At 39.3% G+C, this 27,483-nt stretch overlaps 1 protein-coding gene across 1 annotated transcript in view; it reads left to right on the forward strand.

Moving 5' to 3' along the window:
• Window positions 1–27,483, forward strand: part of OXCT1 (3-oxoacid CoA-transferase 1) — a 158,939-nt gene that overhangs the window by 37,513 nt on the left and 93,943 nt on the right. The window contains exon 7 of the mRNA XM_043489240.1: window positions 2,382–2,442. Within this exon, the coding sequence (XP_043345175.1) occupies window positions 2,382–2,442 (61 nt within the window). The remainder of the gene's footprint in view (window positions 1–2,381; window positions 2,443–27,483) is intronic.

The following is a 27,483-nucleotide window of genomic DNA, read 5'->3' on the forward strand; positions in this document are numbered from 1 at the left end:
AAAAAAAAAAAAAAAAAAAAATAAAGGACCAAGGTAGGGTTGGAAAAAAAAAAAAAAAGAATGGATAAACAACACAGTCTTACTACAGAGCACAAAGAACTGTATATAATATCCTATGAGAAACCATAATGAAAAATAATATAAAAAGAACCTATCTATATATATATGTATAACTGAATCACTTTACTGTGTAGCAGTAATTAATGCAACACTGTAAATCAACCGTACTTCAATAATAAATAAATATAGTACAATAGAAAAAAAAAAAAGCTTTCAAAATGTTTGGTTTTGAAGACTTCGCCTGTTAGGTTACCGAAATAGTTTTCTTTCTTATAATATGGTCCATTTCCTGCTTTATGTTAGCGATTTTTAAAAAATCTTTACCAAATACAGCTTTGGTATGATCACAATTAAATTATCAGTGATCACTCTCACATTACTGTTTCATTTCTGAAGATCTTATATGACATTGACTTCCCTGGTGGCTCAGATGGTGAAGAATCTGCCTGCAATGCCTGAGACCAGAGTTCAGTCCCTGGAATGGGAGGATTCCCTAGAGAAGGGAATGTATAACCACTTCAGTATTCTTGTCTGGAGAATCCCATGGACAGAGAAGGCTGGCAGGCTACAGCTCACAAAGAGTGAAAACAACTGAGTGACTAACACTTTATATGACATTAAATATACTGTATTTGATTTTTTGAGCTTAGCCAATTTTTTTTGTTGTTGTTGTTTGATTTTGTTTTTTTGATGGGGCCACGGCACTTAAGATCTTAGTTCCTTGACCAGGAATCGAACCTGTGCCTCCTGCAGTAGAAGTGCAGAGTCTTAACCACTGGACTGCCAGGGAAGTCCCCAAATTTAGTCAGTTTTTGGTATTATAACTAATTTCAGCAATTACAGAGGACATTGTGCATGCTATCTATCTTTATTTGACACCTTGGTGTAATGTTTTTGAAGCTTATTTTTTTTTTTGAAGATTAGTGAAGTTATATAGTAGCAAATGAAAATGAATTACTTAAAATATTTCCATGAGTTTATCCTGTGCTTTACTGCTTGTTGTCTAAAGACAGCACAAGGACTATTCCGAGCACAGACTTTATGCCTGTGGTTTCTGCTCAGTAGCCATTGAGCTTTGATGTGAAATGAGAGTGCTTGTTGCCAGTGGTCAGGTGGCCTAGATTCTTAAGATCCTGACTTCTAGGCTGACCTTCATGTTTAGTGGAACAACTGGTACAGAGGTCTGTCTAGGCCATTGTTAGAGTGGGCGGGCCCTGCATGCCTGCACCTCAGGCCACTCTGTCCTTGGAGCTTTTGATGCCAGATGTTTGATGGAATCCAACACAGTAGCTTGTGAAAGTACATGGAGATATTCCTCTCTCAAGGACACACCTATTCTTGAATCCAAGTGAAGGAAACATTACTAGCACAAAGGGCTGGTAAGACACAGCTGTGAATTATTTCTCTTTACCAAAGAATTTTTCCTTTCAATTTACACTCTCAGAAACAAGAATACATTTCAAGTTTTTTTTTTTCCCCATTTATTTTTATTAGTTGGAGGCTAATTACTTTACAATATCGTAGTGGTTTTTGCCATACATTGACATGAATCAGCCATGGATTTACATGTATTCCCCATCCCAGTCCCCCTTCCCAACTCCCTCTCCACCCGATCCCTCTGGGTCTTCCCAGTGTACCAGGCCTGAGCATTTGTCTCATGCATCCAACCTGGGCTGGTGATCTGTTTTATTATTAGAGTAAGTGTATGAATTTAGGAACTTGGGAATGCAGAACCATCAGCAAAATTGGCCTCCTCTTTTTATACCTCAGGGTCTGATGTGGGGGTTGTAGTTTCAAAAATTTCATTAGAAGTTGGTTCTCCAGAATGATCTTTATAAGTGACTCACAAATTACCCATGAATGTTTCAGTTAATTTCAGCAATAGATTTCTCTTTAATAATGAGTATAATTACTATACCTTCTCAGATAAAGCACTTGCTACTTTTCTTAATATTTAACAAGAGCAAGTTCAGTGAAATATTTAACTATAGAAACAAAGTGGCATTTCAGTTAAAAGATTTAGAGAAATTAGACTCATTAATATTCACTTTATTTTTCTGTATATAATTATATGCTGAAAATGAAAAATAGTTCTTTCTCTTAACCCCATAAGTATTATATGATTGCATTAAGTGGCCATTGCATTGTTTTTATTTATAAAATAGCTATAGAACTTATAGAAAATATGATATACTCTTTTAAAAAGATTCACAGAGTCTTAGATTACAGAAATTCTTTTACTCTATAATTAAAGCTGAGAGAGACACTTCTTATTTTTGGCCTTCTTTCCACACTTCCTTATTCCCTCACCCCTAATGTAGGAAAAGTGCAAGGAATTTCAACTTGCCGATGTGCAAAGCTGCAGAAACCACAGTGGTGGAGGTAAGAGAAGAGGTTATTTCTGATTTCCTAATGTTACTTTTTTAAAGTTGATGTTATGTATTTAAGAAAAAGTGCTACAGTTCATTTGTTTTCATGAAGGACAGTCACCATTTTTTTCATTTTGGATGTTGAAGGATTCTATTTAAATATATGATAGTTGAAACTTTGCTGGAATTTGAGCTGTCTGCTTAGCTAGGATCTCACCAGAATGCTCACTTTGGGAACCAAGCTATGAGGCTGACCAGCTCATAAAAGTTCTTTGGTACTTGAGCAAAGTGGACCTTCTTGGGTAAAATCTCAGGGATGAATTTTTCTAAACAGAATCCCAAGGAAAATAATAAGTTGTATCAGGAGAAGTTCTTTATTTCACTGTGACAGAGAGGGGTGATGCGTTGAGAAGGAAGGAGGGTAGTACAACTCATTGCTTTGATGTGGTTCTATTTGGGATAGTTGAATTAATGCACTAACTGACTCTCCTTTAAACATCTCAGGGTTTGTTCAGAAGAGACTTGAATAATTCTAGAACGTGCATAGCGTTAAAGCTCTGGGATAGAAATAGGTGCTTATACCAAAACCCTGCCATTTTGTGTGTATATATTGGAACCTGAAAGGAGACTCCAAAATGATTCATGTAGGCTTTGGGGATCACTTTGGAACCAGATTTTCACGGGATTTGAGATATATTTCCCCATGGGAGGGCTTTATAGGATCCCATCTTGGGATCTGGAAATGAGAATGTATGTTCTTGATTTTTCTTGTGATGGTACCATTGTACTGGACATCTTTTCATTCCTTCAAGCACTTGACCAAGATGATATTTCATGGAGGCAGTGCGGCTGTATTTTTTAAACAATCAAATGTTAGAATTCTGTTTCTCTCTTGGAAAGTACAGTATATTATTATTATTTTACTAGATAGCCATAGTTTGGCTTCTTTTTTTCCCCTCTTATGGAAGAATGGTTAATTGACAGTATTTGGAGTGTACTATTTTTAAAGTGCTGGGAAATGTGGTACTTTCAACATTGGCAGGACGGTTTCTTTTGCAATGGCAGTATATTTTCTGCATTTAAAATGGATAATGTGATTTAATCTCTGTGCAGTTTTTTTTTTAATCAAATCATCTTAATGACCTCTCCATTGCACATACCTGTAACAGTACTGAAAAAAGCCTATAACACAACTTAAACTAATTGATAGTTTAACTCTGTTATTGTATGGACTTCTGTAAAACTGCCACAAATGAGTATTATTTCTCTGAGTACTATGGGGGCAATATGCATTATCCTGTGTGATGTTCTTTCTTTTTTTCCCTTTTATAATCTAGTTCTTTTCAGCCAGTCTTATCTCTTCTGAAAGCAGGAATGAAACTCTAGTAGTCTGAGAATTAGTGAAGATATTTGAAAAGATGTTCACTGTTGGCATAAGGGAAAGGGAAATAAAATCCTTTACTTGAGCCTGCAAATATGATAAAGGCTGCCCTCCCATGTACAAGAACAGACATCTCTTATTCACAGCACTCTGTCCTATTAGACACAGACTCACATTGGGATCCCCTTCAATATAGTGCTGCTGACTGCCACTTCTAATTGATTATACCTGCACTGCCCAGTATGCTAGCCAGTACCCACATGCAACTTTTAAATTTAAACAGTTGTTGTTGTTCAGTGACTAAGTTGTGTCCAACTCTTTGCAACCCTATGTATTGCAGCATGCCAGGCTCCTCTGTCCTCACTGTCCCACATTTGCTCAAACTCATGGCCATTGAGTTGGTGATGCCATCCAACCATCTCATCCTCTGTTACCCCCTTCTCTTCCTGCCCTCAGTCTTTCCCAGCATCAGGATCTTTCCCAGTGAGTCAGCTCTTTGTATCAGGTGGCCAAATAATTGGATACTCAGCTTTAACATTAGTCCTTTCAAAAAATATTCCGGGTTGATTTCCTTTGGGATTGACTGATTTGATCTCCTTGCAGTCCAAGGGACTCTCAAGAGTCTTCTCCAACACCGCAGTTCAAAAGCATTAATTCTTCAACACTCAGCTTTCTTTATGGTCCAGCTTTCACATTCATACATGACTAATGGAAAAATGATACTTTTGACTATATGGACCTTTGTCAGCAAAGTGATGTCTCTGCTGTTGAATATTCTGTCTAGGTTTGTCATAGCTTCTCTTCCAAGGAGCAAATGCCTATTTTAATTTGATGGCTATAGTTACTGTCCGCAGTGATTTTTGGAGCCCAAGAAAATGAAACCTGTCACTATTTTCCCCATCTATTTGCCATGAAGTGATGGGACTGGATGCCATGATCTTAGTTTTTTGAATGTTGAGTTTTAAGCCCACTTTTTCACTCTCCTCTTTCACCCTCTTCAAGAGGCTCTTTAGTTCCTTTTCGCTTTCTGCCATTAGTGTGGTATCTGCATATCTGAGGTTGTTGATATTTCTCCTGGTAATCTTGATTCCAACTTGTGCTTCATCCAGTCCAGCATTTTGCATGATGTACTTTGCATACAAGTTAAATAAGCAGGGTGACAGTACACAGCCTTGACGTACTTCTTTCCCAATTTTGAACCAGTCCATTCATTGTTCTATGTCCGGTCCTGACTGTTGCTTCTTGATCGGCATACATGTTTCTCAGGAGACAGGTAAAGTGGTCTGGTATTCCCATGTCGTGAAGAATTTTCCAGTTTGTTGTGATCCACACAGTCAAAGGTTTTAGCATAGTCAATGAAGCAGAAGTAGGTGTTTTTTTCTGGAATTCCTTGCTTTCTCTATGATCCAACGGATGTTGGCAATTTGATATCTGCTTCCTCTGCCTTTTCTAAATCCAGCTTGTACATCTGGAAACTCTCGGTTCATGTACTGCTAAAGCCTAGCTTGAAGGATTTTGAGCATTACCTTGCTAGCATGAGAAATGGGCAGAACTGAACATTGCCTTTCCTTGGGATCCAGTCCTGGGGCCACTGTTGAGTTTTCCAAATTTGCTGGCATATTAAGTGCAGCGCTGTCACAGCATCATCTTTTAGGATTTGAAATAGCTCAGCTGGAATTCCATCACCTCCACTAGCTTTGTTCATACTAATGCTTCCTAAGGCCCACTTGACTTCACACTCCAGGATGTCTGGCTCTAGGTGAGGGACCACGCAATCATGTTTATCTGGGTAATTAAGATGTTTTTTGCGTGGTTTTTCTGTGTGTTCTTGCCACCGCTTCTTAATCTCTTCTACATTTGTTACGTCCTTGCTGTTTCTGTCCTTTATTTAAATTTAAAAATTTAAATTAAATAAAGTAAGAGTTCAGTTTCTCTTCATTGGTTCCATATGCTAGTGACTACTGTGTTGATCAACATAGATAAAAAACATGATCATCCCTGGAGAAAGTTTGATTAGACAGAGGCTAATTAGAAGGATCAAGATGAAATCTAATTTGTAGTTCTAGTTCAGGAGTGTAAGCAAAACAGCAATTTAGACAATAAATTATGGTAAGGTTGCCCCCTCTGCCTGCTCATAGTAGAAGAGGTCCACATGGCTTTAGGTTAAATTGGAAGAACTGAGCTCTTGGAAGTGTAAAATATTTGAAATTGGGGTTGATGAGTAGACTGGGTGTTTTCTGATAATGAAGACTCTATCTAGAATTTGTATTATTCTTAGTCCAGTGAGTACCCTGGACCTCCAGCTCTTCTTCTGTGCTGTGTTCTGTGTGCTCTGTGACCTGCATTGGTCTTCAGGACTCTATAATTCTTTTCCTCTAGCCCTATCCTACTTTCTTGTGTAGTGGTCTTGGTAAGATGGGTGATTGTGAGCTGGTTTAACAGGGAGTCCTTAGAGATCATAAATTACCTGCCTATTTTCCTGCCTGTTCAGTATTAACAGTAATAATAACTACTGTTAATCAAGTATTTATTATGTATTACTCACTTCTGTATTTTAATGGATTTTTAAAAAATGTTCACAATAGTCTTATGAGAAAGGAATCATAATTATCCTTATTTTATAGATGAGGGCTCTAAAGCACAGAGAAGTGAGGTTGTGTACCTATGTCACACAGCGAGGTGGAGCTAAGATAGACCCATACGAAACATGATTCCCAGGTGCCTGCGCTTTTCCACTATTTTATGAAATACTCTCAAATCATCATCAATGGGTGATATTTCAAAATCTTGAAAGATATTGAATTTTCTGAAGGTAGTCAATTTCAATGCTAACTGTTAGAATCAAGCAGATAGGGAGTTTGGGGCCAGTATATTCCTCTATCTCCAGTCTTCTTTGCCAGTTATTCCAGTGAAGGCCTTTTTACCTCTTGTACCATCTGCCTCCAAGAGGGCTTTGAGAAAAGCATCATCCTGGGTGGGATCTGTAGCCCTGTGAATTGATTCAGCCCTCCTCTTAGACTCTGTTCATTCTGTTATGTAGCCTCTCTGAGCTGTGCAGCTTTTCACAAACTTCCCTGAATGTGGTGATTGAATGTCTATTCTAGTCCAGCAGGAACTTAAAGCAGTGGGCACTTTGACAACAACTACACCCTACATTTCAGACAAAGACTTTTTTTTTTAGACCTCTTAGCTCATCTCCTTTCTCTTATAGATCAGGCCAGGGGGAACTTTTCAGTAGCAGGATCTGGGGTGGAGCCTGCTTCCTGGCAGCTTCACCCCACTTCTGGGTCTACATCTTTTCAGCCTTTCTCCCTGGGTACCCACTATAACTTGAGTTTTAAAAGGAGTCAGTGGGGGGGAGGTAGTACTATAAATATCTAAAATATTAGTGATGATTCCTTAAGAGTGTGGTTGCTCAGTCGTGTCCAACTCTTTGTAGCCCCATGGACTGTAGCCTGCCAGGCTCCTTTGTCCATGGGCTTCTCCAGGCAAGAATACTGGAGTGGTTTGCCATTCCCTTCTGCAGGGGATCTTCCTGACCCAAGGGTTGAACCCAGGTCTCCTGTACTGCAGGCGGGTTTCTTTACCATACAGGGAAGCCCTGATGATTCCCTCAGGTACCTTAAAATCTCTGGGGACTTCTGTTTTCTGTGCTGTGCAGCATGTGGGATCTTGGTTCCCCAACCAGAAATCAAATTCTCTGCCCCCCTGCATTGGAATCTCAGAGTCCTAGCCACTGCGCTACCATGGAAGTCCCTCTTTTTGAACTTAGAAACAAGATGGCAAAAGAGCATGCAAGCCATCTCTTTCTTTTCTTGCTTTATAATTTCTCCTCTAATGGACAAGATGTAAAACCAGTATCAATCTAATTGACAAGACGTAAAACTCAGCTATCAATTCAGAGAAATAGAGGAAAACAATAGAATGGGAAAGACTAGAGATCTCTTCAAGAAAATTAGAGATACCAAGGGAATATTTTATGCAAAAATGGCCTCAATAAAGGACAGAAATGGTAGGGACCTAACAGAAGCAGAAGATATTAAGAAGAGGTGGCAAGAATACACAGAAGAACTGTACAAAAAAGATCTTCATGATCCAGATAATCACGATGGTGTGATCACTCACCTAGAGCCAGACATCCTGGAATGTGAAGTCAAATGGGCCTTAGGAAGCATCACTACAAAGCTAGTGGAGGTGATGGAATTCCAGTTGACCTATTTCAGATCCTAAAAGATGATGCTGTGAAAGTGCTGCACTCAATATGCCAGCAAATTTGGAAAACTCAGCAGTGGCCACAGGACTGGAAAAGGTCAGTTTTTATTCCGATCCCGAAGAAAGACAATCCCAAAGAATGCTCAAACTACTGCACAATTGCACTCATCTCACATGCTAGTAAAGTAATGTTTAAAATACGCCAAGCCAGGCTTCAGCAATACATGAACTGTGAACTTCCAGATGTTCAAGAGAGTTCCAGAAAAACATCTATTTCTGCTTTATTGACTATGCTAAAGCTTTTGACTGTGTGGATCACAATACACTGTGGAAAATTCTGAAGGAGATGGGAATACTAGACCACCTAACCTGCCTCTTGAGAAATCTGTATGCAGGTCAGGAAGCAACAGTTAAAACTGGACATGGAACAACAGACTGGTTCCAAATAGGAAAAGGAGTACATCAAGGCTGTATATTGTCACCCTGCTTATTTAACTTATGTGCAGAGTACATCATGAGAAATGCTGGGCTGGAAGACGCACAAGCTGGAATCAAGATTGCAGGGAGAAATATCAATAACCTCAGATATGCAGATGACACCACCCTTATGGCAGAAAGTGAAGAAGAACTAAAGAGCCTCTTGATAAAAGTGAAAGAAGAGAGTGAAAAAGTTGGCTTAAAGCTCAACATTCAGAAAACTAAGATCATGGCATCCAGTCCCATCACTTCATGGCAAATAGATGGGGAAACAGTGGAAACAGTGGCTGACTGTTTTTCTGGGCTCCAAAATCACTGCAGATGGTGACTGCAGCCATGAAATTAAAAGACACTTACTCTTTGGAAGAAAAGTTTTGACCAACCTAGACAGCATATTAAAAAGCAGAGACATTACTTTGCCAACAAAGGTTCATCTAGTCAAGGCTATGGTTTTTCCAGTGGTCATGTATGGATGTGAGAGTTGGACTATAAAGAAAGCTGAGCATGGGAGAATTGATGCTTTTGAACTGTGGTGTTGGGGAAGACTCTTGAGAGTCCCTTGGACTGCAAGGAGATCCAACCAGTCCATCCTAAAGGAAGTCAGTCCTGTGTGTTCATTGGAAGGACTGATGTTGAAGCTGAAACTTCAATACTTTGGCCACCTGATGCGAAGAGCTAACTCATTTGAAAAGACCCTGCTGCTGGGAAAGATTGAGGGCAGGAGGAGAAGGGGATCACAGAGGATGAGATGGTTGGATAGCATCACCGACTCAATGAACATGGGTTTGGGTGGACTCCGGGAGTTGGTGATGGACAGGGAGGCCTGGCATGCTGCGGTTCATGGGGTCACAAAGAGTCTGACACGACTGAGCGACTGAACTGAACTGAACTGAAAACCAGTATATTTATCTTGAAGAAAATATCAAAATGACCCTTGGCATGAATTATTTCTGGTTTCTCTGAAAGTGACACATTCCTCCTTTTTGGAAATGTTTTACCTTTCAGATGTGTTCTAAACCAACAGGAGTTGTGAAAAACCAAAGAGGTGATCAGTATGTCTTTTTCCCTTTAACAAAACTGATATGAATATCGCATTGCATCTCTTAAAACCTGCAGCCAGTGGTGTGTTTCCCCACAAAGTTGGCTGTCTCTACTTCCTCTTAAGGAACCTGTGGGTAGTTGCTTGCGAAAAATAGTACAAGTGGGTGTACATATTGGCACACATGCCACAAATACACTTCTCTTTTTAGGCCAGGCAGTGTTATTTCTGGACCTTCTCTTTGAGTGGGTGAAATCTTCCCTGATAAACTTCACAAGTTTAAGTGCAAAACCAGCCAGGGAACAACTCTTGGTGCTGTGTTCCATGTGTATCATTAGCAGCAGGATTCTGGAACTCATTTGGCTTCTCAGGGATCTGTTAACCCTCGACTTTCCATGTGCCCCTTGGCCAGTCTCTTGGGTGCATATCACATCAGTCTAGGTTTCTCTGGGAATTGTCTCTACATTTTAAAAAAAAGCAGCTTATAATAGAGAACCCAGGAGGAGGGGCGGGAGTGCTTCACTCAGGAGACTGTAGATCCTTTGTCTCCTGCACGCAGCCTGGCATGTCTGTGCTGTCAGGAAAGGTCATCTGACTCAGCCACCGAAGGCTGTTAAGGCTGCCTGTGACCAAAATAACCTGGCTGGTTTCGCCAAGCGTGTGCCCTGGCTGGTGTTAGAAGAGGGCAAGGTTTACACAAAGCCTCTTAAGCTGTTTTAGCTAATTTCAGCTTTTAGTTAAGACAAATATATTCGTTGTCATGACTTCAATAAAGTTATTTTTATTACATTTATATTATGGTATATTTATGTATTTGCTTGTGAAAGAATTATGTCTATTACATGATATTTGATGCATACTGGTATTATATACACGTAGCCTGTGCAGATTAGAAGGCATAATAATAAATTAAATACCTGCAAACCCACCTAAGGTAGGAATTAGAGGATTGCTTCTTCTCATTGTCATCTGCCTGCCTTTCCTGCAGAGAGAGCCACTGTCAGGAACATTGTGATTATCAGTCCCTTTAAAAAACGTCAAAGTCATAAGGTGTTGACATATGGAAAATCATTTTCCAAAGTGATATCTAAGACTTTTTGTTTAGAAGAGCCATGCTCTGGGGACTGACTTCTGTGTTCTGTGCTAGTGCTTGGCACATGCCATGTCTCCTGAGGAGGTTAATTAAAGGAAAATATTAGGGGTTCATCTGCCATCTGGGCATGAAGACATGTTGTTTCTGATTAGTGGATGAGGAAAAGGGCAGGTTGCAGTATAAAGGTATTACAGAGTTTTGCTTTTAATGTTTATTATGAAGGATAATGGACATACACAACAGTAAATGGAAGAATGTAATGAACCCATCTGAGTTCATCCTGCAGTTCCAATATCTGCCCACCCTTGATCACTCCTGCCCCATCTCCATCCCCATCTCCTTCCTTCTCCTCTTGTAATATTTTTTAAAATGGTTTTTATTTATGTATTTGTGCTTTGGCTGCAGTGGGTCTCTGTGGCTGTGCTTGGGCTTTCTCTAGTTGTGGCAGGTGGGGGCTCCTCTGCGCGGCAGTATGTCGGCTTCTCATTGCGGCAGCTTCTCTTGTTGCAGAGCACAGGCTCCAGGCGGGTGGGCTTCAGGAGTCGTGGTGCGTGGGCTCCAGAGTGTGGTTCCCTGGCTATAGAGCACAGGCTGAGTAGTTGCGGCACACGGGCTTAGTTGCTCCTCTGCACGTGGGATCTTCCTGGATCAGGGATTGAACCCACGTCTCCTGCTTTGGCAGGTGGATTTGTTTTACCACTGAGACACCAGGGAAGCCCCCTCTTGAAGTATTTTGAAATAAGCACCAGATATTATATCCTTCACAAGCTTACATGATCATGCTCAAGATAGACAATAGGTACAATAAATAAGTAAAATATATAGTATATTGCTAAGTCACTTCAGTCGTGTCTGACTCTGTACAACGCCATAGACGTCAGCCCACCAGGCTCTCCCGTCCCTGGGACTTTCCAGGCAAGAATACTGGAGTGGGTTGCCATTTCCTTCTCCAATGCATGAAAGTGAAAAGTGAAGTAGCTCAGTCGTCTCTGACTCATAGTGACCCCATGGACCGCAGCCTACCAGGCTCCTCCATCCATGGGATTTTCCAGGCAAGAGTACTGGAGTGGGGTGCCATTGCCTTCTCTGATAGTATATTAGATATTGGTAAATATTAAAGAAATGGAACAAAGCATGAAAGGGACATGAGCTGTCAAGAGAAGAAAGTTAAATTTTGTTTTTATCTGCACTGTGAGACTTTTGGGTTCTTAGTTCCCTGACCAGGGATTGAACCTGGGCTTTTAGCAGTGAGAATGCAGAATAACTAGACCACCAGGAATTCCAAAAGTGAAATCTGGATGGGTTGGTCTATAACAAAGATGAGGTATAATGCCACTGAGATGATGTTTGAGCAGAGACCTCAGGGAAGTGAGGAAGATAGCTCTGCAGTACCCGGTGGGGGAGTAAGCTGGGTGGCGGAAGAAGGAGCAGGTGGAGTATTCCTGGTGGACTTGAAGAGTTGAAATGCCTCACTCCCCTTTCTCCAGTGGGAAGTGGTGGGCCAGTGAGTCTTACGTGAGGGCAGCCATCTTAAGAGTAATGGCAGTATCTTCTTCCTAAGTATTTCTATACTTAGTTCATCTTGTAGTCATTCCTGGGATGATGAGACCTAAATCTGACTTTCAAACTCTGAGGTGAATGGAGAATGTGATTTTTATATTGGAACCTCCTGGCTTTTGTGACTTTCTGGCCCTATTTGGAGAACTCTGTGTTGATACCACCTTATGCGCTATCTTCATAGAGGAAATCATACTGGTGGCTAGTTCACTTTGTACTAGAAGGTGGGAACACAGTGGGTTTGTTTTAACTGTTTGACTTGCACTTCAGTGGATCTTGTGAACATAATCTCCACCACGCAGGCCAATTAGAGTATCAACTTTTTAGAGACTGGTCATCTTCCGTCCTGCTTTAGAAAAAATGAAACTGCCCAAGAGATAAACATAATTCCTTTCCTCTTAGATTGCTTTTATTCTTAATCTTTAGATTGCTGATGCCTTTTGATATTATAGAGAAACTCATAATTTTTCCAAGAAACAGTAAAAAGGGAAAAAAATCAGGTACAAACAGGAAAAAATGAAAGGTTCTATCCACCCCTGCTCATGCCTGTGTGGGGTTTATGCCCACACACAAATCTCTGATTGACATGTGGAGATGTGATGTTTATGAAAACTTGGCTGAAATGTCAAATGTGACATTCACTGTGTGAAGCATAATGGAGTAAATGCCTTTCACTGCACTTTAGTATTTACCTGATAATGCTTCCTACTTCTCTTCGTTAGGCAGAAGATGAGGACAGCAAGGACCTGTTTAATCCCAGTCCTCTTTACTTCATTCACATAGGCCAGTTGAGATGAGCACGCAACAGAAGTTCTTTAAAAACACAGGTGGAGTAGGAAAGCTATTTGGGATCCCTCAATCCTAAGGCATAATACAGTCACTTTCTCGTGTGTTAACTTTGGGAGTGGATGTGGTAAGCTATGGATATCATTTTAAATGATTGATTTTTAAGCCTGCTAAATTATCTGATATCCTTAATTTACATGTTTTTCTCTTATTACAGTTTTTCACTTAAAGATTTTGTTCATGCTTTTGGATTTCATTTTTTTTAAGTTGTTTGCTATGCCTCTCTGAAAGAGATAGCTATAAATTCTTCATGCTACAAATTTAGCCAGATATACATTGCTTTGACAAATGATAATATCCTTATACAACTAAATGAACTGATTGATTCTACTTATTTGAAGTATTGAAGTGTTTAGATACATTTCCTCGACTTTTCATAAAATGCAAAAAATTTGACAATATTTGAATACTAATGAAGATGTATTTAGTGAAGACACATTGTAGTTGAATATTTTGACAAAATAACCTTCTAAGTAATAGAATCACTATTATATTATTATTTGTTGTTTCTGCCAAGGAAGCAGCAAATATAAAAAATATGAATTTGGTGAGTGCCCAAATTAACTTTACTGCAATTTTTTTTTTGCATACTCTTAAAGAGTACTAAATATAATCCTTAACCTAATGACCATTTACATCCAGAGTAGTGGGATAGAAGTATGGTTTATTGATGGTAAAAATATATTAAATCAAGTGCTAATCCTGACATTTTATTTCTTGTTGCTTGGTAACAATGAAGCAACTCTGTAAGAGTTCCTTTATCTCAGCTACAATGAACTTCATTGCATTGTGGGGTAGAAATACCAATTACAGCAAGTCATTTGTATGCCATTATCCTTACAAAATTTTGGTGCTATTTTTTTTATTGTTAGTGCAGAGATCCTAAAAGAAAGTCGTTTTAATAATACATCCCTCCTTTTTTGATGGATTGGTAGATTTTATTCTAGCTATTTTGGGCTTTTTGGCTTTGTATCTATGTATAATTTTTGAGGCTTCACAAATTTGTGTTTTATCTGTCTACACTGTATAAATGTAGGCTTTTCAATTTCATTGTAAATATGTATGTTCTGAGTGATTCTTAATTAGTTCTTAGTGAACATCTTTTATACTTGGCCACTTAAGAGGAGAGAAAAGAATACCTGTGTGGAATTTTTTTCTCATCCTTCTCTAATATAGAGCATTTCTAGTTTTAGAACCTGCTTTAGGAAAAGGGTGCCTGTTGAACCAGTGTGATATAAGTAAAAGGCTAATTTCTGTTGTGTGTACTGTATATATCCTATATACTGTTAGTTCATAATTATTATTTACAACAAAGATTGATAAACTGCAACCTGTGACCTGTTCTGTACTGCCTAAGAGGTAAGAAATTTTATATATATGTGTGTGTGTATATATATATATACATATATATATATATATATTTTGGGTTGTTTGAAAAAAGAACAATATGTGACAGAGACAGTATGGAGCCTGCAAAGCCTTAAACATTATCTGGCCTTTTATAGAAAAAAACTTTCAAACCCTTGATTTATGGCATAATTTCCATGTGTATACTCTAAATATATTGAATGTCACTAAGTATTATTTTCTAAAGGACCAGTGAACTTAAGTAGAACTGAAATAAAATAATGATAGCTGGTTTGAAGAGAATCAATGAAAAAATTAAATTGAATAATATGAATTTGTGTAGAAGTAGTAAAATGATAATGCAATTTAGTAGGCCTGTATTAGGGACAACCATGAAGAAAGGAAGATTATATATAGCAACTTACTTATCTTGCTACAGTTTTTACAGTTTGCTTACTATCTCAGTGCTTTTGTCAATAAATCTGACTTTAATACAATTTTGTACTGATAGACTCATCTTATTGGAAGCATCTTGCTTTTTTTTGCCCATTAGATTTTAGCACATGCTTAAGGGCCAGTTTCTTACGTACAGTGTTTGTATCTTGGGGTGCTGGGGTGAGGACTTCTCCAACTTGACCTGGGTCCAGCACGCACCTGCCACTCCTGCTGGTTGGCAGAGTGTCCAGGAACTGGGGAAATGGTCCAGAGGTGGAGTCATCCTGTGTGCCTGGCGTTTGGAAGGGGTCTGCAGCCCTGGGTTTTCATCTCCTCTGGAGCTGTACCCCCTCCTCTCAGAGACAGCCCAGGAGAAGACTTGTGGATAGTCTTTGGGCAAGGTGAGACTGGTTGTCTCAGCCTTCCAAACCAGGAATTTTAGCTTCTGATTTTCTTTTTAATCAGGAATATGTTTGTAAGAGTTATCTGATTATGTCTTATTTACTGCTAAGGGAAACTTGAAATCAGGAAGTTCACTAGGGTAGTCATGTGCTCTCTTATCTGGCACTAGTCCTCTTAAGGAATAGAAAAGGCTCCATCCAGCCAAAATGTATTCTAATAGTGAAAGATGAAGTCAGTTATTTATTTACTAATTTTTGCTTTGCCATTCGGCATATGGGATTTTAGCTCCCTGATTAGGGGATTGAACCTGGGACCCTGGTGGTGAGAGTGTGGAGTCCTAACCACTGGACCACCAGGGAATTCCTGAAAGTCAGTTATTTCAGCTAGATTTGCCTCCTCATTCTTGTAAGCAAAGGCCCAGAAAACCCTATGCTTAAGTACCACTTCTGTATTAGCTTGCATTTTATATTACTTTGTTTGTAATGCTTTATGTTTTCAAAATGATTTTGCATATGTGTATCTCGTTTGATTCTCTTAATCACCAGGTGAGGTAGGAGGAGAAGTAGGTTTATTATAATATTACCCATGAGGAAACGGAGACACAGATACATTTCTGGAATAGATCTGTAGGAAGTTGAATGGCTTAATGAAAGGGACATTTGAAAGACTTGGAGTCCTGCCTTTCCACATTTCCTCTGCCATGGTCCTGCCATTACAATGCTGAAGCTTTCCTTTTCTTTTTTTTAATTTAATTTTTTTTTATTTTAACTTTCAAAAGATTTTGTATTGGGACACAGTCGACTGTCTTTTTTAAAAAATTAATTTTCTTTTTAGTTATGTTGGGTCTTCATTGCTATGAGTGGGCTTTATCTAGTTGCAGTAAGCAGGGGCTGCTCTTCATTGCAGTGCATGAGCTTCTCATTGCATCGGCTTCTCTTGTTGCTGAGCACAGGCTCTAGGCACCCGAGCTTCAGTAGTTGTAGCACGTGGGCTCGGTAGTTGTGGCACTCAGGCTTAGTTGCTCTGAAGCATGTGGAATCTTCCCATAATAGGGAATGAATCCGTGTCCCCTGCATTGGTAGGCAGATTCTTTCTTATCCACTGTACCACCAGGGCAGTCCTGAGGCTTTATTTCTAAGACACCAAACAACAAGAAGAATTGTGAAACTCTGAAAATGTAGCTAAGTGGGCTTTTTCTAGAAGCTTGCACCTTATTTTAAATATGAATGAGAGGGTTGTGATTTTAGGTGGTGTGTGTAGAATGGATTTTTATGGCAGCAGGAAAGAAGACACATGGTAGCCAATGAGGAGACTGTTGCGGTGATCCAGGAAAGAGGTGGTTGTGGCTTGGACATGAGTGGTGGTGTGGAGGTGGGGAGTGGTAGTGGATCTGAAGTATACAGTATTTTGGAAGAGGAATCTTTTCAGCCTTGCTAATGCCTTGGATGTGGACTCCTGGGGTAGGGGGATGGCAGAGACTAAAATGATTCCTACCCTACTTAAGCAATGGTGTGTCACCTATAGAGTTGAGAAAGCCTGGTAACAGTTTTTGAAAGGAGTAACAAGAACCCAGCTAGGATTGATTGGCATTTTTAGGCATTCAAGTGGTGATGTTGGTGTACATGGACATGTATGTGTTGTGCTCAGAGGAGAAGCCTAGAAAGAGTTATGCAGTTGGAAATAATCTACATGTATTTGATAAGTAGTCATGGACTGGAAAAGACCACTTAGGGGAAAGGTCCTGGAATCAGGCATTAGGAGTCTCAGTATATTTATTTATTTGTTTGGTGAACAGTATCTGAGATTAAGAATCACACCTTTACTTCTCTCTGACATTGTGACTTTGGACAAATAAATGTCCTTAAGAATCCCAGCTTCTTTATAGCATTTCCTATTTCTATTTCCCAGGTCTGTTTTGAACATCTGCGGGTTAGGGCATTTGGATGTGTTTTGTAAAGCTCTGAAGTGCTGTGTTCTCACCTTGCTCCCTCCTGCTGCTTTGATTAATGAACCTCAGATGACTGTGGTTGTCACCGGCCCGGTGACAATGACTTTAGAACCACCCTGTGAACAGTACCTGCCAAGGTATACCCGCCTCATCCTTCCCTGTCTTCCGCAGTTCTTGAGATTTAAGGAAATAACAATTTCATAATACCTCCAATTTCTAAAATCTTAGTGCATTATCAAAAGCTAACTGCTTTTGATAATAACAAAAAACAAAAATTAATTGTTTTTTAAATATATTGTTCGCTTTGCGTGCATGCATGCTAAGTCACTTAGTCATGTCTGACTCTGTGCAACCCTATGCACTGCAGCCCGCCAGGCTCCTCTGTCCATGGGATTCTCCAGGCAAGCATGCTGGAGTGGGTTGCCATGCCCTCCTCAGGGAGATCTTCCCGACCCAGGGACTGAACCTGCGTCTCTTATGTCTACCCTGCATTGGCAGGTGGGTTCTTTATCATTAACGCCGCCTGGGAAGCCATTGTTAGCTTTAGTCAGCAGTAAATTACCTAATATTTAAAGCTCATCAAAGTCAACCTAAATATGTTGATTGCTTACATCAAGCAAATGCAGTGATGACTTTTAAGGGGATCACTACAGACCCCTTATAAAAAGGAATGTTGTTAGAGATTTGTCATTTCATTAGCTCAAGTTCTCAAGTTGCATACAGTAAAAAAATGATGGCCAATCTCTGCTGTCGTATTTTAAATGGAGGATTAGCCAATGACCTGTTTATCTCTTTTTGTACTTTGGCTCAGAAGGTTCAAATATTCTGGTTTTGGATGGAAGCTAATGTTTGTTCTCTGATAAAACATACTTATGCTGAATATCCTCCTTGAATTCTTTCCACTGAAAGTAACATTTATTGTTTAGGGGGTGTAAGAGAAACAGAATGAATAAAGAGAGCCTCAGATACTCATTGATGCTTTATGTTCAACTCAGTGCACACCACTACCTACAGACAGCAGAGGGACTGAGAGTCCAGAAATAGACCCTTATTTCCTTAGGATGCAGCACACTGCTGCTGCTGCTGCTGCTGCTAAGTCGCTTCAGTCATGTCCGACTCTGGGCGACCCCATAGACGGCAGCCCACCAGGCTCCCCCGTCCCTGGGATTCTCCAGGCAAGAACACTGGAGTGGGTTGCCATTTCCTTCTCCAATGCATGAAAGTGAAAAGTGAAAGTGAACTCGCTCAGTCGTGTCTGACTCTTAGTGACCCCATGGTCTTCAGCCTACCAGGCTCCTCCGTCCATGGGATTTTCCAGGCAAGAGTACTGGAATGGGGTGCCATTGCCTTCTCCAAGCACACTGCTGCTGCTGCTGCTAAGTTGCTTCAGTTGTGTCCGACTCCGTGTGACCCCAGAGATGGCAGCCCACCAGGCTCCCCCATCCCTGGGATTCTCCAGGCAAGAACACTGGAGTGGGTTGCCATTTCCTTCTCCAGTGCATGAAAGTGAAAAGTGAAAATGAAGTCGCTCAGTCGTGTCCGACTCTTAGCAACCCCATGGACTGTAGCCTACCAGGTTTCTCCGTCCATGGGATTTTCCAGGCACGAGTACTGGAGTGCCATTGCCTGGAGTGGGGTGCCATTGCCTTCTCCCAGCACACTGCTACATATAAGTAAAATAGTCTGCAGGTGTGTTTTCACTGCCTCCTTATGAAAGTTTTGCCTTACTGAATTTTCAGACTCAGGGAAAAGTATGTTTTATTTAGTTTGTTTTTCGATGAAATGATTTGAAATGGTTTTTTTGGGAGAAATAATGAACGATTAGAAACCAAGAATGACTTAACTGTTAGAAAGTACAGTAGTTCCTCCTTACCTGAGGTTTTGCTTTTCACATTTTCTGGTACCTGTAGTCAATTGTGGTTCAAAAATATTGAATAGAATATTCCAGAATAAACAATTCATAGGTTTTAAATAGGGTGATGAAATCTCATCCCCTCCAGCTCCGTCCCACGTGGGATCCCCAGTGTCAACATCTGCTCCTAACATCCAGCCATCAGTATAATGGCTCTGTGATCCAGGATCACTCAGAGCAGATGGTCCTCCTTCTGACATATCATCAGAAGGTCAGTACAGTGAGTCCCCTACATGAGTTCAGTTCTGAGAGCACCTTCAAAAGTCCAGTTTGTTCGTTAAGTCCAACAAAGTTAGCCTAGGTACCCAACTAACTCAATCAGCTGTATAGTACTATATTGTAATAGGTTTTAATACTTTTCACACAAATAATGGATAAAAAGCAAACACAAAAATAAAAACATTTTTAATCTTACAGTATAGTATCTTGAAAAGTGCAACAGTACAGTATTATTACAGGACAACTTTTCGCCTCAGTCCACTCTCTCAATTATTTTCACTTTTGTTTTCATTGTTATCACTTGATGCTTCTTAGCTGTACCAGCTACATCGCCACTGCTTTTATGCTTGCTTCTGGACATCCTGGGCTTGAAATAACAATACCATACCACTGTATTCTACACGGTACTATACAGTAAAGTACACAAAGTCACCCCTCATAGAGGATGCATGCACGTGAGAATGTATGCCAGAAATGTGAACTAACTTAAGTGATTGGACGTGAGACCACACGTTGACACCTTTGAAAATTCGCAACCTGAAGGTTCGTACGTAGGGTACTTAACTGTAGTAGTCTAACATTATATTACATTGTCTCTGTCATTCACCTCACTTCATCTCATGGGCATCTCATCATCTCACATAATCACAAGAAGAAGGGGGAGCACAGAACAATAAGGTGATTTGAGAGAGCAAGACCACATTCACATATCTTCTGTTATAATATATTGTTATAATTGCCCTGTTTTATTATTATTGTTAATCTCTTATTGTGCCTAATTTATAAGTTAAACTTTATCTTAAGTTAAACTTTATCATCGGTCTATATGTATAGAATAAAAATGTATATATAGGGGTTCAGTACTCTCCACGGTTTCAGATGTCCACTGAGGTCTTGGAATATATTCCATGTGGACAAGGAAGCACTCTGGTAATGGTTTTCTATTCTGTTTTCCATTCCATGAAGAAACCCATACCACTCATGTCCAGGAATATAGGTCACTTTCTCTCTCACTTGGCTTCTGAAATTTAATGTTAATTTCTGTCACTGAATAACTAAGCCTGCACTCAGTTTCTTTGAAAAGAATTTTAAATCCAAATCCCATGGAGGGAAGTTAAACAGGAACCTGAAGAACCTAGTATCTTTTCTGTGCTTGCTGTGAAAAGGAGCTGAGTTATTCATTTAAAGAAGTTATTTTAGTTTCCTTAATAATTACAGGAAAGGATACAAGTTTTGCCTTGTATTCTTGAAAAGGTTATTTTCAGTTTAGAATTTTATTTTAAATTTTGGAAAAGGTTTGCTGGCACAGGCAAAACTCAGGGAAGAAAAATTCATTATTATCAAATTCGGACAAACACAGGTTGACTATTAAAAGCTACAGGATTAAGACTGTTGAGTTTGAAAGTTTTGGTGTAATTTAAATTTCTTTCAGATTGAGAAATTTACAAAGCTCATTCATTTTGAAAACTGACATCTCAGAAATGGAATCAAATCTTTAGGAAGAAAAAAGCATTAAATGGTATTTTAAAGGCAGTTCTATAGATCAGTTTCTGCTGTAAAGAGTATTTCAGCTTCTGTTTTATTTCTAGATTTTTTTCCCTCCAGTGCTTTTGGCATTATGTGTGCACCCAAAAAAGTTTTCACTTACTTTTCCTTTTTGTTGATTAATATTTTTAATATATCAATGCAAAGTTGCATTTTGTATGTGGATTAATGAGGACTAGATTTTATAAGGTGAGAAGAAAATAGAATGGAAAACTTTTCTTCATAAAATTCATTCCCAGAAAAATAGAAGGGGCAGTAAAATGGTCCAAGTAGAAAAGATACAGCTAAGAGGTGCCTTACATAAAGTGGAGTAGATCCATAATTGAAATATTTTCAACTGTGGCATTAACAGATAAAGGAGTTATAGCCTAATGATAGTAAGAGCAGCAATAGCAACAAGTCCTATTTATACCATGAACTTACATACAAAGCACATAAATAAGGTCATGTGTTATAATAGCCTAGTAAGGTAGGTTTTATTATCCTTATTTTATAGAGGGAGGAAATGAGGATAAGGAGAAACTTTATGATAAAGCTAATAAAGGAGAGTTAAGATTTAAAGACATTTCTTTCTGCCTCCAAAGCCATTTTCTTAAGGATAAGTGAAGGATAATGGATGTATTTTAAGATACATTTTGTTTTATACTTTGCAGTGTTAATATTTAAAGTATAATTTATTAGCTCATTAAGGGCAGGGTCATAGACCTTTAGCTAATTGAATTTTTCAGTTAACTAAGTATGGCTCCAGGATAATGTTAATACTTCTATAAACATAAAATTAAAAATCATTCAGAAATGTTAACCTTGTAAAACCTATAAAATAGGATAATCTCCTGAAAGCTATAAAATGAGAGTCTTTACACTTGAGAAGCTAGAATGGTTTCTCCCCAATAAAAATGATGTAGATGATATTAATTTCATTTCAGACAATAGTTTGAAAACAAGATAGAAAGTTTAGGATTCTGGATAACAAATAGTGGCATGATTACCGATTTAAAAAGTAGGAATTTCCAGTTTCTTTTCTGACATCTAAGAACCTTAGAAGTTACCACTCTTGTCCTCACAATAAAAAAGTGAACAAACTGAAAATCAGCAGAAACAGTTTGTTCACAAGAATAATAGTAGTGATGTAGTTCATAATGATAACTGATAGATGAATGAAAGCAATGTTTTAAGGGGCAGGAGGGAGAGATGAGAATACTCTGTCATAAGGTACTTGTATTTGTCCATGTAACAAAGAACTCTTTATTAGTCCAGTGTGCTGACTTTCATAAGGAAATAAACGTTTCTTTCTTTCAAGAAGTTACTTTATGTGTGACCATGTTTAGATAGAAAACAGTATTTCACTTAAATGTGGGAAATGAACAGTTAGCTAGAAAGTCATTCTAACTGCACACTGGACCAAGTTCATAGTTCATGAAATCTACAAATGACCACCTTCAGAGTTGCTTGGAAAGATAGTAAAAAAACATGACTGTTAAGTTCACAATGATAAGGATTTGCTGTGTGAGACACAGTGATGATCTTAGATGATATCTCAGTTTAGTTGTTGTGATAGGATAAGCCTGAAATTAGAAGTTGTATGTAGAGCAGTGGTGCTAAATTTAATGATTAAGATAGTCATTGCTGTGGGATCCTGACAGTTTGTGGCCGTAACCTCAAAAGTGTTCTGTTTCTTAGCTCTGTTTCTGTAGATACCTTTAAAAAAAAAAATGTTTGTTTATTTTTATTTTGGGCCGTGCTGGGTCTTCGTTGCTGCACGTGGACTTTCTCTCGTTGCAGCGGGTGGGGGCTGCTCTGGTCACGGCGTGCAGGCTTCTGCCTGCAGTGGACTCTCTCGTTGTGGAGCACAGGCTCTGCAGTGCACCGGCTTCAGCAGCTGGTGCATGGGCTTAGTTGCTCTTCAGACGTGGGATCTTCCTGGACCAGCGATCAAAGCCATGTCCTCTGCATTGCAGTCAGTTCAGTTGCTCAGTCCTGTCCGACTGTGCGACGCCGTGGACTGCAGCATGCCAGGCTTCCCTGTCCATCACCAACTTCCAGAGCTTGCTCAAACTCATTGGGCCACCAGGGAGGCCCTTTTAAGATACATGTGTATGATGGCTTTTCACGGAAGGATGAGCTTTCTCCATGGCTCAGCGGTAGGATCTGCTTGTAGTGTGGGAGATGTAATAAGATACACTGGCCTGATCCCTGGGTCTGGAAGATCCCCCGGAGGAGGGCATGGCAACCCACTCCAGTATTCCTGCCTGAACAATCCCATGGGCAGAGGAGCCTGGCAGGCTGCAATTCATGGGGTTGCAGAGAGTCAGATACAGCTGAAGTGACTTAGCATGCGGGCAAGCAAAGGAAGGATAGGACTTCAGGTATTTTATAGTCTCTTTCTTGGCTCACAGGTCTAAGAACATTTGGGTGGCGATGGGCCAGAATGGAGTGTGGAGATACATTTTCCACAGAATCAAGGGCCTTGAGGGGAAAAAAATGGAATGGAAGTCTCTTGGTTCGATTTTCTTAATTCCTGTTTGTTACCTATATGTTTGCTTTTATAAAATTAGGATCATATTTTTATTTTTTTCATACTGTAAAGCATTAAACATTTTTAATAAAAGTATTTATTTGGCTCTGCCCAGGCTTAGTTTCAGCAGGTGGCATCTTCGATCTTCATTGGAACATGCGGGATCTTTAGTTGCGGCATGTGTGATCTAGTTCCCTGACCAGGGATGGAACCTGGACTCCCTGCACTGGGAGCATGAAATCTTAGCCACTGGACCACCAGGGAATCTCCAACAAAGTTTTTGGAGATCATTAAATATTCCCCGAAAGAGGATATTTCAGTAATTACACTCAAATTTATGTCAGTAGTTCTGTTGTACTTCCCTGTTGCTTTTCCTTGCTCACTGTTATTAGTAATGCTGTGATAAACATCTGTATCTTGTATCTGTGAGTGTCTGATGATTTGATGAAATTCCTAGAAGTGAATTTTTTGGATGTGTACCTCAACATTTTACAAACTTTGGATAAATATTGCTGCATTGTTCCATAGGCAGGTAGTTTTAATTATAACCCCATAATGGTACATAAAAGTATCATTTTGAACCATTCTCAGCCACATGAATATTATACTTAGTTTTTTTTAGACAATCTGCTAAGTGAAAAAAACTGTCTTGTGGTTTTAATTTTGCATATCTTTGATGACCAGGGAAGTTGACTATGTATTGGTTTTTTGTATTTGTGTGTGTGTGTGGTTTTATGTGTTGCTGTAAGTATGATAATTATTTGAATGGGCGTGTCTAGTATTTCATTACCAGGAATTCTTAGGTGATAAGTTATATAAGAGGGAGTTACATAAGGGATATTGAATGACATTCCTTGTATGTGGAATCTGAAATGAAATGATACAAATAAACTTATTTACAAAACAGAAACAGACTCACAGATGTAGAGAAAAAACTTATGTTGACTTGAGGGGAAGAATGTGGGGGAAGGGATAGTTAGGGACTTCGGGATCAGCGTGTACACACTGCTATATTTAAAATGAATAACCAATAAGGACCTACTATACAGCACATGGAACTCTGCTCCATGTTATGTGGCAGCTTTGATGGGAGCGGGGTTTGAGTGAGAATGGATACATGCCATCACTTCATGGCAAATAGATGGGGAAACAATGAAAACAGTGAGAGACTTTATTTTCTTGGGCTCCAAAATCACAAGATGGTGACTGCAGCCATGAAATTAAAAAACACTTGCTCCTTGGAAGAAAAGCTATGACCAACCTAGACAGCATGTTAAAAAGCAGAGACATTACTTTGCCAACAAAGGCCCATGTAGTCAAAGCTGTGGTTTTTCCAGTAGTCATGTATGGATGTGAGAGTTGGGCTATAAAGAAAGCTGAGTGCTGAAGAATTGACGCTTTTGAACTGTGGTGTTGGAGAAGACTCTTGAGAGTCCCTTGGACTGCAGGAGATCCAATCAGTCTATCCTAAAGGAGATTAGTCCTGTGTGTTCATTGGAAGGACTGATGTTGAAGCTGAAACTCCAATACTTTGGCCACCTGATGCGAAGAACTGACTCATTGGAAAAGACCCTGATGCTGGGAAAGATTGAAGGTTGGAGGAGAAGGGGATGACAGAGGATTACATGGTTGGATGACATCACTGACTCGATGGACATGAATTTGAGTAAACTCTGGGAGTTGGTGATGGATAGGGAGGCCTGGCGTGCTGTGGTCCATGGGGTCGCAAAGAGTTGGACATGACTGAATGACTGAACTGACTGAACTGGATGCATGTATATGTATGGCTGAGCCCCTTTGCTGTCCACTTGAAACTGTCAAAACATTGTTAATTGGCTGTATATATATATATATATATATATATTATATATATATATATATATAATATAAAATAAAAAGTTTTTTTAAAAAAGGAAAAAGAGGACATGCAGGATTGTGGTTGACACATGAGCTCTGGTGTTAGGCTTTCTGGATTTGAACCCAGCTTCTGGAGGGATCCCCCATCTGCTGAACTCAGGCAAAGGAAGGGCATTTGAACTTCGAGGCAGTCACCCAGTTATGGGAGTAAAGATGAATAAGGCTGTCAAAAAGTAACCATGGCTGGCAGCTATACCCCCAGAACTCATTCCTAAAATAATGTGTGAGTCAAGTGCTCCGTTGATTCACCATTTTGAGACAGCTCTCTAAACTTACAGTCGTGATTTCCCACAAAATCATCTCACTGCAAATGAGGACATAAATCCTGTTGAAAAAAGAGAAGGGAAGAAAGGGCCAGAGGGCATTTCTAACATAATCTAATGGTTTTGGAATCTTTACCTGTGATATTCTCTCCTGAAAGGTTATTGAATAATAAGGCACAGTATGAGTGACATAAATTAAGGAGATGCTCTGTTATGAATCATCTTATTGCGAGAACTAAAGTTTCATTTACTAACTTTGTTTTCATCTTTATTTATTTATTTATTTATTTAGTTCTACCAGTTTATTGCTACCAACCCATCTCCCTCCACCCTCTTGCACACATGCTCAGTCATGTAACCCCATGGACTGCAGCCCGCCAGGCTCCTCTGTCCATGGACTTTTCCAGGCCAAGAGTACTGGAGTGGGTTGCCATTTCCTTCTCCATGTTTTCACCTATATTTTAATGAACAATGTTTGACCTACTTATCGATTTATTCCACATTGGTGTTAAAAATTTAGCTTGTGATTTTAGTCACTCCTATTAAAATAATAGTGGCTTTCCTCACTCCTTCCAGAGACTTTGTCAAAAAATGTTATTTTTTCCACCTCAAATGTAGATCTGGCCTACAAATACTGAAGTGATAATTAGGGCTTGTGCAAGATTGTTTCATTTGAAAAATTAGTTGCTTTTTTTTTTTTTTAAAGGATTTACTTTCCAAATTGTTCTGGTTTGAGTGTATAGCTAAAAAAAGGCATTGTAAAATGATGGCTTACATAAATGATTTAAGTAAGAAATGAGTGAGAGGAAAAATGAAAAATATTATTCATTGACCCCTTTTGTGTTTCTGGTTATAATTTTTATAAATGCATTTTTGCATGTATCATTATTGTAGTTTGAGCATGTAACATATGTCAGTCTCCTAAAATTAGAATATATTCAGATTTCCCTGTAGCCTTTCACCAGGCCCCTAGAAAGTCCAGGTGCACAACCAAAAATTAGTAAAAGTGAGAGACTGTGATTGTCAAGGTATTGAAAATTTCTTTCTGGTGAGAGGCCACCATAATCAAAAGAAACTGCCCTAGCAACATTAGTTAAGGTGAACTCTTGTGAGAGTTTTGAAGTATGAAGGGAATCATATTTCTTTTTTGTTCAGGTGAGCTGTTGCCATTTCTAATAGCTCTTCCAGAACTAGGTTCCTCATTCTATAAAATAAAAATTTCACACATCTTTCTGCCATTTCCTTTCCTATGTCCCCAAAATTCTTTCACAAGTATCCTCTCTCTACATTCCTCCATAGGCCATATCCTTCCCTAACTCCAGGCATTTGCCCTGGCCTGTCTTGTTGCCTGGAATGCCCTCCTCATCCTTCTTTATGTGGCTCATTTTCTGCCTTCTTGGTGAAGCCTGTTCTCTATTATAGCATTTATTACCTTGTTACATTGTGATTAGCTGTTCACCTGTCTCCTCCAATAGATTGTGAGCACCTCGTGGGACCTTGTCCTATTCATCTCTGTATCCTTCCCACATGCACACAATGCCTGGCACACAAGAGGTGCTCATTAAATGATGTTTGAGTCACTGAGCCAGAAGGTTTAAATATGAGCATCATTTTGCAGGCTTAGAAATGTTCTGCCCATGCTGGTTGCTTGACATTATCCAGCCATAGTCTAAAAAAGTGAAAAATGCCTTGTGCTCAGTGGTTCTTCCTGATGGCTTTATGATTGAGTTCTTGATTGGGCCCTGCTTGGAGAGGCTGGATAACCTGCCACCAGATGTTCTGTAATTCCCCTCCTTATTACAGTGACTAGTTTCCTATGATTTCTCTGGGATCACTTTATCTCAAGGTGTGCCTTTTAATGCTGGCTGGAATAGATAGCTTTTATTCCTCAGCTAAAGGAGAACAAGCCATATGGTAGTTAACTAGATTTGCAAAGGATTATAAAT

This window comes from Cervus canadensis, chromosome 16 (genome assembly GCF_019320065.1).
Source record: "Cervus canadensis isolate Bull #8, Minnesota chromosome 16, ASM1932006v1, whole genome shotgun sequence".
NCBI classification, from domain to species: domain Eukaryota; kingdom Metazoa; phylum Chordata; class Mammalia; order Artiodactyla; family Cervidae; genus Cervus; species Cervus canadensis.